Source organism: Mobula hypostoma, chromosome 9 (genome assembly GCF_963921235.1).
Source record: "Mobula hypostoma chromosome 9, sMobHyp1.1, whole genome shotgun sequence".
In the NCBI taxonomy this organism is placed as follows: Eukaryota; Metazoa; Chordata; class Chondrichthyes; order Myliobatiformes; family Myliobatidae; genus Mobula; species Mobula hypostoma.
The window spans coordinates 2,925,686-2,939,400 of record NC_086105.1 but is presented as its reverse complement, the minus strand read 5'-3'; the positions used below and the strand labels follow the sequence as shown (position 1 = coordinate 2,939,400).

The 13,715-nt window shown below is 44.4% G+C and overlaps 1 protein-coding gene across 1 annotated transcript in view; it reads left to right on the top strand.

The window, feature by feature from the left end:
- The window catches only part of utp20 (UTP20 small subunit processome component), a 198,488-nt gene that overhangs the window by 144,249 nt on the left and 40,524 nt on the right, over positions 1–13,715 (top strand). Inside the window, exons 44-49 of the mRNA XM_063057593.1 lie at positions 1,096–1,194; positions 5,897–6,064; positions 8,788–8,954; positions 10,320–10,467; positions 11,726–11,842; positions 13,261–13,431. Coding sequence (XP_062913663.1) covers positions 1,096–1,194; positions 5,897–6,064; positions 8,788–8,954; positions 10,320–10,467; positions 11,726–11,842; positions 13,261–13,431 — 870 coding nt within the window. The remainder of the gene's footprint in view (positions 1–1,095; positions 1,195–5,896; positions 6,065–8,787; positions 8,955–10,319; positions 10,468–11,725; positions 11,843–13,260; positions 13,432–13,715) is intronic.

Below are 13,715 nucleotides of genomic sequence, written 5' to 3'. Positions count from 1 at the left end.
CAGCACAACATTGTGGGCCGAAAAGCAGTAAACTGGGGTGGGGCACGGTAGTGTAGCAGCTAACACCACACAATTACAGTGCCAGCAACCCGGATTTAATTACACTAGTGTCTGTCAAGGGTTTATACGTTCTTCCCCCAACCACGTGGATTTCTTCCACATTCCAAAGATGTATGGGGAGTAGGCTAATTGGTCACATGGGAATAATTGGGCGGCATGAGTTTGTTGGCCCAGAAGAGCCCATTAGAGTACAGCATCTCTGACTCAAATAAAAAATAAATAAAAATTTCAGAGTGCTGCAGTAAAGTGCAGTGCAGACAGACAATACAATGCAAACGTCATGATGAGCTAGACTGTGATGTCAAGAGTTCATCTTTATTGTACAAAGGTCCTTTCAGCAGCGGGTAGAGACTGTCTGAGACCGGTAATATGAGCTCTCAGGCTTTCGTTTCTTCTGGCCAACAGAAGTGGGAGAAGTGAGCAGAGCCTCAGAGGGAAAGTTTGAACAGGTTCGGACTTTATTCCCTGCAGCGCAAGAGAATGAGCGAAGATTTGATAGAGATGTACAAAATTATGAGGGTTATAGATAGGGCAAATGCAAGCAGAGTTTTTCCACTGATGTTGGGTGAGATTAAACTAGAGGTCATGGGTCAAGGGTGAAAGGTGAAATGTTTAAGAGGACCATGAGGGGGAATGTCTTCACTCAGAGGGTGGTGAGAGTGTGGGACAAACTGTCAGTGTAATTGGTGGAAAATGGGTTCAATTTCAGCACTTAAGAGATGTTTGAATGTAAGTGGATGGGGGTGTTGGTTTGGGGGGCTATGGTCTAGAAGCAGGTCAATGGACTAGATCGGGGTCCCCAACTTTTTTTTGCACTGCGGACTGGTTTAATATTGACATTGCTTCAGTTTCCTCCCACATTCCATAGATGTATGGGTTAGTGTTAATAAGTTGTGGGCATGCTGTGTTGGCATTGGAAGCATGGTAATACTTGCAGTTTGCCCCCAGCACAATCCTCAGACTGTGATGGGCATTGAGGCAGAAGAACTGTGTGTTTCTATGCGGATGTGAAAAATATCTTTTCTGTCTCTTTAGGTTCATGTTTTGACCTACACAGTGTATATGGTGTTGAAGAGTCTCGAGCCTAGACTGAGCAGTGGGGATTTGGACCCTTGCATCGATAACCTAATTGCAGTAAGTGTTAATTCTGTGAATTATTATTAAAAAAATTTCAAATACCGGTGGCTGTGAAGGGAAGAAGGTTGGCATATCATAGGGATCATCTACAAGGTGGATGTCTCAATGCACTGAAAGCCAGTGACAAGGCCGTAGACCCTGCTGTGGAGCAATGGGCTCTGATACTACTGTCTCTGGTAGTATCTACAGGAGGCGCTGCCTCAGGAGGTCAGCATCTACCATCAACTATCCCCACCATCCAGGCCATGTAGAAATCTGCGAGTGGCTTTGGTGACATACAGAGTCTCCTCAATGAGAAAACCAACAGCATAGGCAGAAAGAGGGATGAGGTCCTGAAGTGTGAGTTTCGGGAACTAGGCAGAAGGCTGAAGAACAGGACCTCAAGGGTGGCTTTCTCAGGATTGATGCCAGTGCTACTTGATAGTGATGGTAAGAATTGGAGGAGATGGCAGTTGAATGTGTGGCTGAGGAGTTGGTGCAGGGAGCAGGGTTTTAGATTTTTGGATCATTGGGATCTCTTCTGGAGAAGGTGGGACCTGTACAGATTGGATGGGTTGCACCTGAAGTCGAGGGGGAGCAATATCCTTGCAGGTAGGTTTGCAAACATCATTCAGGAGGGTTTAAACTAATTTGCAAGGGGGATGGGACCCAGAGCGATAGAGCAGTGGAAGAAGTACATGGAGTAAAGCCCGATCTAACATATAAAGAGGCTTTGAGGAAAGAGAAGCAGAATAAAGGGTGTAAAGGTAGTAAGGTAGAAGGGCTAAAGTGTGTGTACTTCAATGCAAGAAGCATCAGGAACAAAGGTGATGAACTGAGAGCTTGGATACATACATAGAATCATGATGTAGTGACCATTACAGAGACTCGACTGGCACCAGGGCAGGAATGGATTTTCATTATTCCTGAATTTCACTGCTTTAAAAGGGATAGAAAAAGGGGAAAAGGGGGGGAGGGGTGGCATTACTGGTAAGGAATACTATTACAGCTACAGAAAGGGTGGGTAATGTAGCAGGATCCTCTTTTGAGTCAGTATGGGTGAAAGTCAGGAACAGCAAGGGAGCAGTTACTCTATTGGGAGTATTCTGTAGACCCCATGGTAGCAGCAGAGATACTGAGGAGCAGATTGGGAGGCAGATTTTGGAAAGGTGCAAAAGTAACAGGGTTGTTATCATGGGTGGCTTTAACTTCCCTAATATTGATTGGCACCTGATTAGTTCCAAGGGTTTAGACGGGGCAGAGTTTGTTAAGTGTGTCCAGGATGGATTCCTGTCACAGTATGTGGACAGGCCGACCAGGGGGAATGCCATACTAGATCTAGTACTAGGTAACGAACCGGGTCAGGTCACAAATCTCTCAGTGGGTGAGCATCTGGGGAACAGGGACCACCGCTCCCTGGCCTTTAGCATTATCATGGAAAAGAGTAGAATCAGAGAGGACAGGAAAATTTTTAATTGGGGAAGGGCAAATTATGAGGCTATAAGGCTAGAAGTTGCGGGTGTGAATTGGGATGATGTTTTTGCAGGGAAATGTACTATGGACATGTGGTCGATGTTTAGAGATCTCTTGCAGGATGTTAGGGATAAATTTGTCCCAGTGAGGAAGATAAAGAATGGTAGGGTGAAGGAACCATGGGTGACAAGTGAGGTGGAAAATCTAGTCAGGTGGAAATAGGCAGCATACGTGAGGTTTAGGAAGCAAGGATCAGATGGGTCTATTGAGGAATATAGGGAAGCAAGAAAGGAGCTTAAGAAGGGGCTGAGAAGAGCAAGAAGGGGGCATGTGAAGGCCTTGGCGATTAGGGTGAAGGAAAACCCCAAGGCATTCTTCAGTTATGTGAAGAACAAAAGGATGACAGGAGTGAAGGTAGGACTGATTAGAGATAAAGGTGGGAAGATGTGCCTGGAGGCTGTGGAAGTGAGCGAGGTCCTCAATGAATACTTCTCTTCAGTATTCACCAATGAGAAGGAACTTGATGATGGTGAGGACAATATGAGTGAGGTTGATGTTCTGGAGCATGTTGATATTAAGGGAGAGGAGGTGTTGGAGTTGTTAAAATACATTAGGATGGATAAGTCCCCGGAGCCTGACAGAATATTCCCCAGACTGCTCCATGAGGCGAGGGAAGAGATTGCTGAGCCTCTGGCTAGGATCTTTATGTCCTCGTTGTCCACGGGAATAGTACCGGAAGATTGGAGGGAGGCGAATGTTGTCCCCTTGTTCAAAAAAGGTAGTAGGGATAGTCCGGGTAATTATAGACCAGTGAGCCTTACGTCTGTGGTGGGAAAGCTGTTGGAAAAGATTCTTTTAGGATCTACGGGCATTTAAAGAATCATGGTCTGATCAGGGACAGTCAGCATGGCTTTGTGAAGAGCAGATCATATCTAACAAGCCTGATAGAGTTCTTTGAGGAGGTGACCAGGCATATAGATGAGGGTAGTGCAGTGGATGTGATCTACATGGATTTTTGTAAGGCATTTAACAAAGTTCCACATGGTAGGCTTATTCAGAAAGTCAGAAGGCATGGAATCCAGAGAAGTTTGGCCAGGTGGATTCAGAATTGGCTTGCCTGCAGAAAGCAGAGGGTCGTGGTGGAGGGAGTACATTCGGATTGGAGGGCTGTGACTCGTGGTGTCCCACAAGGATCTGTTCTGGGACCTCTACTTTCTGTGATTTTTATTAATGACTTGGATGTGGGGGTAGAAGGGTGGGTTGGCAAGTTTGCAGATGACACAAAGGTTGGTGGTGTTGTGGATAGTGTAGAGGATTGTCAAAGATTCCAGAGAGACATTGATAGGATGCAGAAGTGGGCTGAGAAGTGGCAGATGGAGTTCAACCCGGAGAAGTGTGAGGTGGTACACTTTGGAAGGACAAACTCCAAGGCAGAGTACAAAGTAAATGGCAGGATACTTGGTAGTGTGGAGGAGCAGAGGGATCTGGGGGTACATGTCCACAGATCCCTGAAGGTTGCCTTACAGGTGGATAGGGTAGTTAAGAAAGCTTATGGGGTGTTAGCCTTCATAAGTCGAGGGATAGAGTTTGAGAGTCGCGAGATAATAATGCAGTTCTATAAAACTCTGGTTAGGCCACACTTGGAGTATTGTGTCCAGTTCTGGTCACCTCACTATAGGAAGGATGTAGACACATTGGAAAGGGTACAGAGGAGATTTACCAGGATTCTGCCTGTTTTAGAGAGTATGGATTATGATCAGAGATTAAGGGAGCTAGGGCTTTACTCTTTGGAGAAAAGGTGGATGAGAGGAGACATGATAGAGGTATACAAGATTATAAGAGGAATAGATAGAGTGGATAGCCAGTGCCTCTTCCCCAGGGCACCACTGCAAAGTACAAGAGGACGTGGCTTTAAGGTAAGGGGTGGGAAGTTCAAGGGGGATATTAGAGGAAGGTTTTTTACTCAGAGAGTGGTTTGTGCGTGGAATGCACTGCCTGAGTCAGTGGTGGAGGCAGATACACTAGTGAAGTTTAAGAGACTACTAGACGGGTATATGGAGGAATTTAAGGTGGGGGATTGTATGGGAGGCAGGGTTTAAGGGTCAGCACAACATTGTGGGCCAAAAGGCCTGTACTTTGCTGTAGTATTCTATGTTCTATGTTCTAAGTATAGCCACTGTCATGCCTTCTTTGTAATTGCATCAGTACATTGGGCCCAGGATAGATGTTCAATGATGCTGACACCCAGGAATTTGAAACTGCTCACCCTTTCCACTGCTGATCCATTGCTGATGGCTGTTGTGTATTCCCTCATCTACCCCTTCCTGAAGCCCACAATCAATCCCTTGGTCTTACTGACATTAATGCAAGGTTGCAAGAACAATAAACTGGACTGTGAGGCTCTGGGGTTATGGGATGTCTTCATTAGCTCTGGCATGGAAGATAACTGTTTGGAAGTCATGTTACTTAGTAGTGTTAGGCTTTGTTAGGTGCTCACCTTTGTTTCTGCATCATTTTTAAAACTTGTGCATATTCCGCTCTTTGTAACTGTTATCCACTCACACTGCCTGTTCAACATCCTTGCCAAGTCTGGATAAGGGGGGATCTCCTTCACTCAGAGGGTGTTGCGAGTGTGGAAGGAGGTGCCAGCAGAAGGGGTGGAAGCAGGATTGATTTCAACACTTAAAAGAAAATTGGATAAGTCCATGGATGGGAGGGGGTGGAGGGCTGTGGGCTGGAATCAGGTTGATGGAATCGGGCAGAATAGGACAGCATAGACGAGGTGGGCCAAAGTGTCTGTTTCTGTGCTTTAATCCCCTTTGACACTATGACATTAAATACCGGCTGTTCATTTCCTGCCACAGATGCTGCCTGGCTGCCTGACCTGCGAAGTTTCTCCAGTATTTCGTGTGTTGTATCAACCGTCTCTTGTATCTCCAATGCATTTGTGTATTTATCCACCTCTAAGAGCTTAATACTGCCTGTCCAGGTTGACCAGAACAGAATCAGGTTTATTATCTCAGACATACTGTATGTTGTGAAATTTATTGTTTAGTGGCAGCAGTACATAATAAAAAAACTATAAATTACAATAAGAAAATATATATTTTTAAAAGATTAAATGAGTAGAGCGAAAAGAGCAAAAAAAGAGTAAGTGAGTAATAGGGAAAAAACACAATGAAGTCATTGGTGCTATTGGTAAGTGTATTTGTCAGCACGGGATAATCCTCTTAACTTCTCTCTCTAGATTTTTAACCAGGAGTTGTTTGGTGACGTCGCTGAAGAAAAGGAGGTGAAAGGAATCGTCAGCAAAGCAATGGAAGCAAGGAAGAGCAAAAGCTACGATTCCTACGAGATTGTGGCACAGTTTATTGGAAAAGGACAGGTGGCAAAGCTGATACTTCCACTGAAAGAGGTACTTCTGATACAACATGTTGTATCTGCCTGGAGAGAGTTCTGATGTAACGTGTTGTATCTGTGTGGAGAGAGTTCTGATGTAACGTGTTGTATCTGTGTGGAGAGATATTTGATGTAACGTGTTGTATCTGTGTGGAGAGAGTTCTGATGTAACGTGTTGTATCTGTGTGGAAAGAATTCTGATGTAACGTGTTGTATCTGTGTGGAGAGATATTTGATGTAACGTGTTGTATCTGTGTGGAGAGAGTTCTGATGTAACGTGTTGTATCTGTGTGGAGAGAGTTCTGATGTAACGTGTTGTATCTGTGTGGAGAGAGTTCTGATGTAACGTGTTGTATCTGTGTGGAGAGAGTTCTGATGTAACGTGTTGTATCTGTGAGGAGAGAGTTCTGATGTAACGTGTTGTATCTGTGTGGAGAGAGTTGTGATGTAACGTGTTGTATCTGTGAGGAGAGAGTTCTGATGTAACGTGTTGTATCTGCCTGGAGAGATATTTGGAGCTGTTGTATCTGCCTGGAGAGATATTTGATGTAACCTGTTGGAGCTACCTGGAGAGATATTTGATGTAACCTGTTGGAGCTGCCTGGAGAGATATTTGATGTAACGTGTTGGAGCTGTGAGGAGAGATATTTGATGTAACCTGTTGGAGCTGCCTGGAGAGATATTTGATGTAACCTGTTGGAGCTGCCTGGAGAGATATTTGATGTAACGTGTTGGAGCTGTGAGGAGAGATATTTGATGTAACGTGTTGGAGCTGTGAGGAGAGATATTTGATGTAACGTGTTGGAGCTGTGAGGAGAGATATTTGATGTAACGTGTTGGAGCTGTGAGGAGAGATATTTGATGTAACGTGTTGGAGCTGACTGGAGAGATATTTGATGTAACGTGTTGGAGCTGCCTGGAGAGATATTTGATGTAACGTGTTGGAGCTGTGAGGAGAAATATTTGATGTAACGTGTTGGAGCTGCCTGGAGAGATATTTGATGTAACGTGTTGGAGCTGTGAGGAGAGATATTTGATGTAACCTGTTGGAGCTGCCTGGAGAGATATTTGATGTAACGTGTTGGAGCTGTGAGGAGAGATATTTGATGTAACCTGTTGGAGCTGTGAGGAGAGATATTTGATGTAACGTGTTGGAGCTGCCTGGAGAGATATTTGATGTAACGTGTTGGAGCTGTGAGGAGAGATATTTGATGTAACGTGTTGGAGCTGTGAGGAGAGATATTTGATGTAACGTGTTGGAGCTGACTGGAGAGATATTTGATGTAACGTGTTGGAGCTGCCTGGAGAGATATTTGATGTAACGTGTTGGAGCTGCCTGGAGAGATATTTGATGTAACCTGTTGGAGCTGCCTGGAGAGATATTTGATGTAACCTGTTGGAGCTGTGAGGAGAGATATTTGATGTAACCTGTTGGAGCTGCCTGGAGAGATACTTGATGTAACGTGTTGGAGCTGCCTGGAGAGATATTTGATGTAACGTGTTGGAGCTGTGAGGAGAGATATTTGATGTAAGGTGTTGGAGCTGACTGGAGAGATATTTGATGTAAGGTGTTGGAGCTGCCTGGAGAGATATTTGATGTAACGTGTTGGAGCTGCCTGGAGAGATATTTGATGTAACGTGTTGTATCTGCCTGGAGAGATATTTGATGTAACGTGTTGTATCTGCCTGGAGAGAGATTTGATGTAACGTGTTGTATCTGCCTGGAGAGAGATTTGATGTAACGTGTTGGAGCTGCCTGGAAAGATATTTGATGTAACGTGTTGGAGCTGTGAGGAGAGATTTTTGATGTAACCTGTTGGAGCTGTGAGGAGAGATATTTGATGTAAGGTGTTGGAGCTGGCCATAAGGAACACCACCACTCACTGACAATTTTTGTTTAGTTCACCAGTTTCAGTCACATTGTCAGAGATCGTGTTTCACTGAGATGAAAGTAGCAAGTGTTATAACTTTACTACACAGATTCTTCTGGCTGGAACCCGCAAATCACTTTGTTATTGTTGACGTGGAAAAAGTGAATGGCCATGAGACATGGGAGCAGCATTAGGTCATTTGTCCCAACGAGACTGCTCCATAATGTCCAACTGTCTCTGCTCCAGGGTAAACTCACCCTGTCTCCCCACTAACTGCAACACCCCATCCTGGGGAGTCCTCTCCAGCACTATCACATCCTTCCTGTGTCGTGGGGACCGATGCCCCAGTTGTGGTTAAACTTGGTCTATATGTTGCATCGCTGTCTGACATGGAGGGGCCACTGCACAGGATTGGAAAATGCTGCAGGAAGTTGTAAACTCAGTCAACTCCATATGTGCACTGGCTTCCCAGTATAGAGGACATCTTCAAAAGGCAGCGCCTTAAATAGGTGACATCCATCATTAAGGCCCCCCCCCCCCCATCACCTCAGACATGCCCTCTTCTCATCGCTTCCATCGAGGAGGAGGTACAGGAGCCTGAACAGGCACACTTAACGTTTCAGGAACAGTTTCTTTCCCTACACTAAGGATTCCAATCTGGGCTCCTCGAGCTCCTAATGAAATATAGCTGCTGTTGTGCCTTCTTTGTTAATTGCATCAATATGTTGGACCCAGAATAGATCTTCAGTGATGTTGACACTCCAGAACTTGAAACTGCTCACCGTTGCATTGATGATCTGTCGATGAGGACTGATGTGTGTTCTGACTGGTGAATGTGTGACTGGTAATGTATGTTTTCTGTTTCCAGATATTGGAGAGTACCACCAGTCTTAAGCAAGCTCGCAAGGTCCACGAAATCTTCCGGCGGATTGTGTCTGGTTTGTTACTGAATGCCAACATGACAGCAGATGCCATCCTCCTGCTGAGCCACGGTCTGGTGACTGAGAGCTTACCACTCATGGTGAAGAAAAGCAAGTGAGCCACCCTTTAAGTGGGACTGTTTAAAATGATTGAGTTTATTGGTGGAGTTGTACAGTGGCTTGGTTACTGAAATACACACAGCTCTGAGCTGTTGTTTCAGTGAGCCAGCTGAATAAACCTGGTTAGAAACCTAGTGTGAGTTATCAGAATCAGAATGAGGTTTAATATCAGTGGCATCTGGCAGGAAATTTGCTTTGCAGCAGTAGTACATAATTAGAAACTATGAATTACAACAATAAATAGATGTATAAAATTAAATTGTGTAATTATCGCAAAAAGAAAACACAAAAAATACTGAGGTAATGTTCATGGGTTCATTGTCCATTCTGAAATCTTATGGTGCAGGGAAAGAAGCTGTTCCTAAAACCTTGAGTGTGTCTTCATGCTCCTGTACCTCCCTCCATTTTTCTATCATCCATGTTCCTATCTAAGAGTCTCTTAAATGTCCCTAATGTATCTGCCTCTACCACTACCCCTTCCAAAAACACCTACCCCCTGATACCCACCCCCCTCATACTTTCCTCCAGTCACCTAATGCCATCTGGTATTAGCTATTTCCACCAAAAGACTCTGGCTATTCACTGTATCTATGATCATCTTATACACTTCTATCAAGTCACCTCTCATCCTCCTTTGTTGCAAGAGAAAAGTCCCAGCTCACTGAACCTATCCTCGTGAGACATGCTGTCTAGACCAGGTGACATCCTGGTAAATCTCCTCTGCACCCTCGCTAAAGCTTCCACATCCTACTACAACAAGAGAACCCGAAGAATGATATACTGTAGGTCAAACATGTGCAACTTGGTCAGGACTTTTTTCTGTGTCTAGAATTTCCTGTCTATTGTGGCGACATAGTGGTAAGGAAATGAACTCCATTACAGAGTTGGATGGTGAGAGTGAAACAGAAGGATATGTGGACAGCGAGATGAACCTGACATGGTTGATGATGCAGTTGGGAGGAATCCCATCTGAAGAACGAATGCAAGCCGTCTCACCCCTTCTCTTCACCTGACGTCACCTCTTTCTGGTTCCCCTCCTCCTTTCCTTTTTCCCATGGTCCACCATTCTCTCCTGTCGGATTCCTTCTTCTCCAACCCTTTACCTCTTCCAGCTGTCATCTCTGAGCTTCTCGCTTCTCACTTTATCCCCCTCCCACCTGGTTTTACCTATCACTTACCTGATTGTGTTCCTCTCTCTCCCCACACCTTCTCATTCTGGCTTCTGCCTCCTTCCTTTCCAATCCAAATGCTACTGATCTGTTCCTCCAGCATTTAGTACGTGTTGCTGGTGTTGAATCGTTAGGTTGGATGGTAGTTTGTATCATTCTTCACCATGTTTTTATGAATTGTCCTTTTAAAGGGATAAGAAGCCAAGGCCGGACCAATCCCGCAGCAGTCTGAAGCCCCAGAGCTGCCTGTTGCTGCCCCCCACGCCTTCACGACAGGGAGAGAAGCCAGCAGTCAGTGCCAAGACCAACATGCACATCCTGGTGGATACTGGTCTGAGGGTAAGTTCCAGCTTCCCCACCGTTCAGCTCATCACATTTCTGGAGTTCAGTTTGCTTAGAAAAATATTGATTCAGCTGCTGAAACTAAAAACCCCTTCACAATTTATTTCTATTCTTTCAATATTGCTGACATGATCTGCTGCCCTTCGACCTTAAGCAGAGGGTTAGCATTCAAAACACACTGTAGGTTCTTGACTGCAGAAATGTAGGCCAGTGCTCCCACAATGTACAGGAGCAGAATTAGGCCATTCTATCTAAGCATTTCAGTACTAGCTGGCTTTCAGTCATTTTTCCAAACTCCAGTGGGTGTGGAGAGCCTTCACACCTCTTATACAACCTTAGGTACATATATATAGCTAGGGTGCCCAAGACTTTTACACAATACTGTATTTGTCAACATGGAGCAGAAACCCAGTTTGTAAATCTGGCGGGATCAAAGGATGTTGCGAATGGCGATGGTGGAGTGCCGTGGGAGACCCACATCAGAATCAGGTTTATCATCACTCGCATAATACTGGAGTACTGTGCAAAAGTCTTAGGCATTCTAGCTATGTATATGTGCCTGAAGACTCTTGCGCAGTACTGTACGTTAATCCCTTTACACTCCTTTGCCTATCAGTCCACGTTACCTGGGTCCATCTGTCACCTGCCAGGTTCAGGAACAGTTATTACCCCTCAACCATCAGTCTCTTGAATCAGTGGGAATAACTTCACTCAACTTGCCTCACCCCAACACTGAACTGTTCTCACAACCTATGAACTCACTTTCAAAGACGCTTTATCTCATATTCTTGATATTTACTGTTTGTTTATTTGTTATTATTATTTCTTCTTGTGTTTTTTCTTCTTTTTGTATGTGCACAGTTTGTTACCTTTTGCACATTGGTTGCTTGTCTGTCTTGTTATTTGCAGTCTTTGGTTGATTGTATTGTGTGTCTTTGCATTTACTGTGAATGCCCACAAGAAAATGAATCTCAGGATTGTATGTGATGACATTTGTGAACTTTGGCACTAAACTTACTTTGAACTTTGAGGTCTTGCCATGCCTGCTGCCCAGCTTGCTCTATGAACGACTGTATCTGCCCCTACTCCTCCAGTCTAGATGAATGGTGCCAACCCAAAACAGTGGCTGTCCATTTCCCTCCACAGATGCCGCCTGACCTACTGAACTCCTCCAGCAGTTAGCTTTTGTGCTGTGTTTGTTGATCAGGAGATGTCCATTCTTCGTGTGTTAAATTGTTCTTTTGTCTTACCACAGTTGCTACATTTGAGCTTAAAGAGATCAAAGGTGAACTCTTCGGAAGAGCACATTTTGGAAATGATCGATCCGTTTGTGCAGGTGTTAATGGACTGTCTTCAGTCCATGCATGTAAAGGTGAGCACCTCCCACAGTCACCCCCTCATTCCCACTGCTGCTCTGAAACCACTGCATTATGTAGAATGTTGTTCTGGTGGATTGGATCCTAAATATTTGGGGTTTTTTAAAATTTTGTTGAATATTTTGATTCTAATCTAGAAATTCATACAATAATCTTTCAGTTGGTTTAACTTAAGTTCCCTGTACAAGTTAATATGATGCAGAGGAGATACAGGAGCCTAGAATGAGGGGCCAAATGGCAGTTGTTCCCTCAGGGATGGGTAAATGGTACAGTGGATAAGGTTCCAGCAATAAAACGGGGGTCCAGAGTCAGAATCAGATTTACTATCATTGATGAATTTTGTTCTCTTGTGGCAGCAGTACGGTGCAAGACATAAAATATTACGATAAGTTCCAAAAAATATATCTATTAAAAAATAATGCAAAAAAGAGAGCAGAATCGTGAGGTAGTGTTCATGGGTTCATTGTCCATTCAGAAATCAAATGATAGTGGAGAAGAAACTGTTCCTAAAACATTCAGTATATGTCTTCAGGCTCCTGTACCTTCTCCCTGATAGCAGTAGTGAGAAGATGGCACGTCCTGGGTGATGGGGATCCTTAATGATGGATGGTACGTCTTGAAGCATTACATGTTGAAGATGCCCTCGATGCTGGGGAGAAAAGTGCCCATGAGGGAGCTGGCTGAGTTTGCAACTTTCTTCAGCTTTTTCTGATCTGGATATTGGCCCCTCCATATCAGATAATGATACAACTAGTCACAATGCTCTCAACAGTGCACCTCTAGAAGTTTGCTTAACTGTTCGGTGACATATCAATTCTCCTCAAACTCTAGTCACTGGTGTGCCATCTTTGTAATTGCATTAATGTGCTGGGCCCAGGGTAAATTCTCAGAGATGTTGACACTCAGGAACTTGAAGCTGTTCATCCTTTCCACTGCTGACCCCTCAGTGAGGACCCATGTGTTCCCTCGACTTCCCCTTCCTGAACTCCACCATCTTCTTTAGTCTTACTGACGTCGAGATGCAGCTAACTGATCTCACTCCTGTGTGCCTCCTTGTCACCATCAGAGGTTCTGTCTGCAGTTGTTTCACCGGCAAATTTATAGCCGGCGTTTGCGCTGTGCCTAGCTACACAGTCGTGGATGTAGAGAGAGTGGAGCAGTGAGGTAAGCACACATCCTGGAGGTGTGTCTGTGTTGAGTGTCAGGGAGGAGGAGATACTATTGCTGATCGCATTGACTGTGGTCTCCTGATGAGGAAGCTGGGTCCAACGTGCTGGCTGTGGGATCAGAATCAGAGTCACTATCACCGGCGTATGTCATGAAATTTGTTAACTTATGGATTGTGGGTATTCTGGCCTCTTGGCTACTCCTGTGCGGCTCCAGTTGCTGAGGTGCCATTTCCTTGTGCCTGCAGGTGATCACAACTGCCTTGCAGTGTCTCACTTGGGTGTTGAAATTCCCTGTGATGTCAATGGAGAATCTGGCTGGACAGCTGACCCAGGACCTCTTTGTATTGCTGAAGGACTATGCCAAAGCTGGAGCTGGCAGAGGGGAGAACTTCCACCTGGTTGTAAACTGCTTCAAGGTAAGAGCTGAGACCCATTCCTTCAGAATCTGGTTTAATATCACTGTTGTATGTTATGAAATTTGGTGTTTTGCAGCAGCAATACAGTTCCATACATTTAAAAAAAACTTTAAATCACAGTTAAAAATTTGCATGCTCAATAGATTCTGGTAAATTGGGATACAGTACAATTTAGCCCAATTAAGCAGTTGCCCCAGTAAGCTGAAGTTTCATGGAAATAGTTAAAAATGTATTAAAAAAAAGGCAAACTATTGTTTAACTGAGTAACAATTTATGTTTATAAA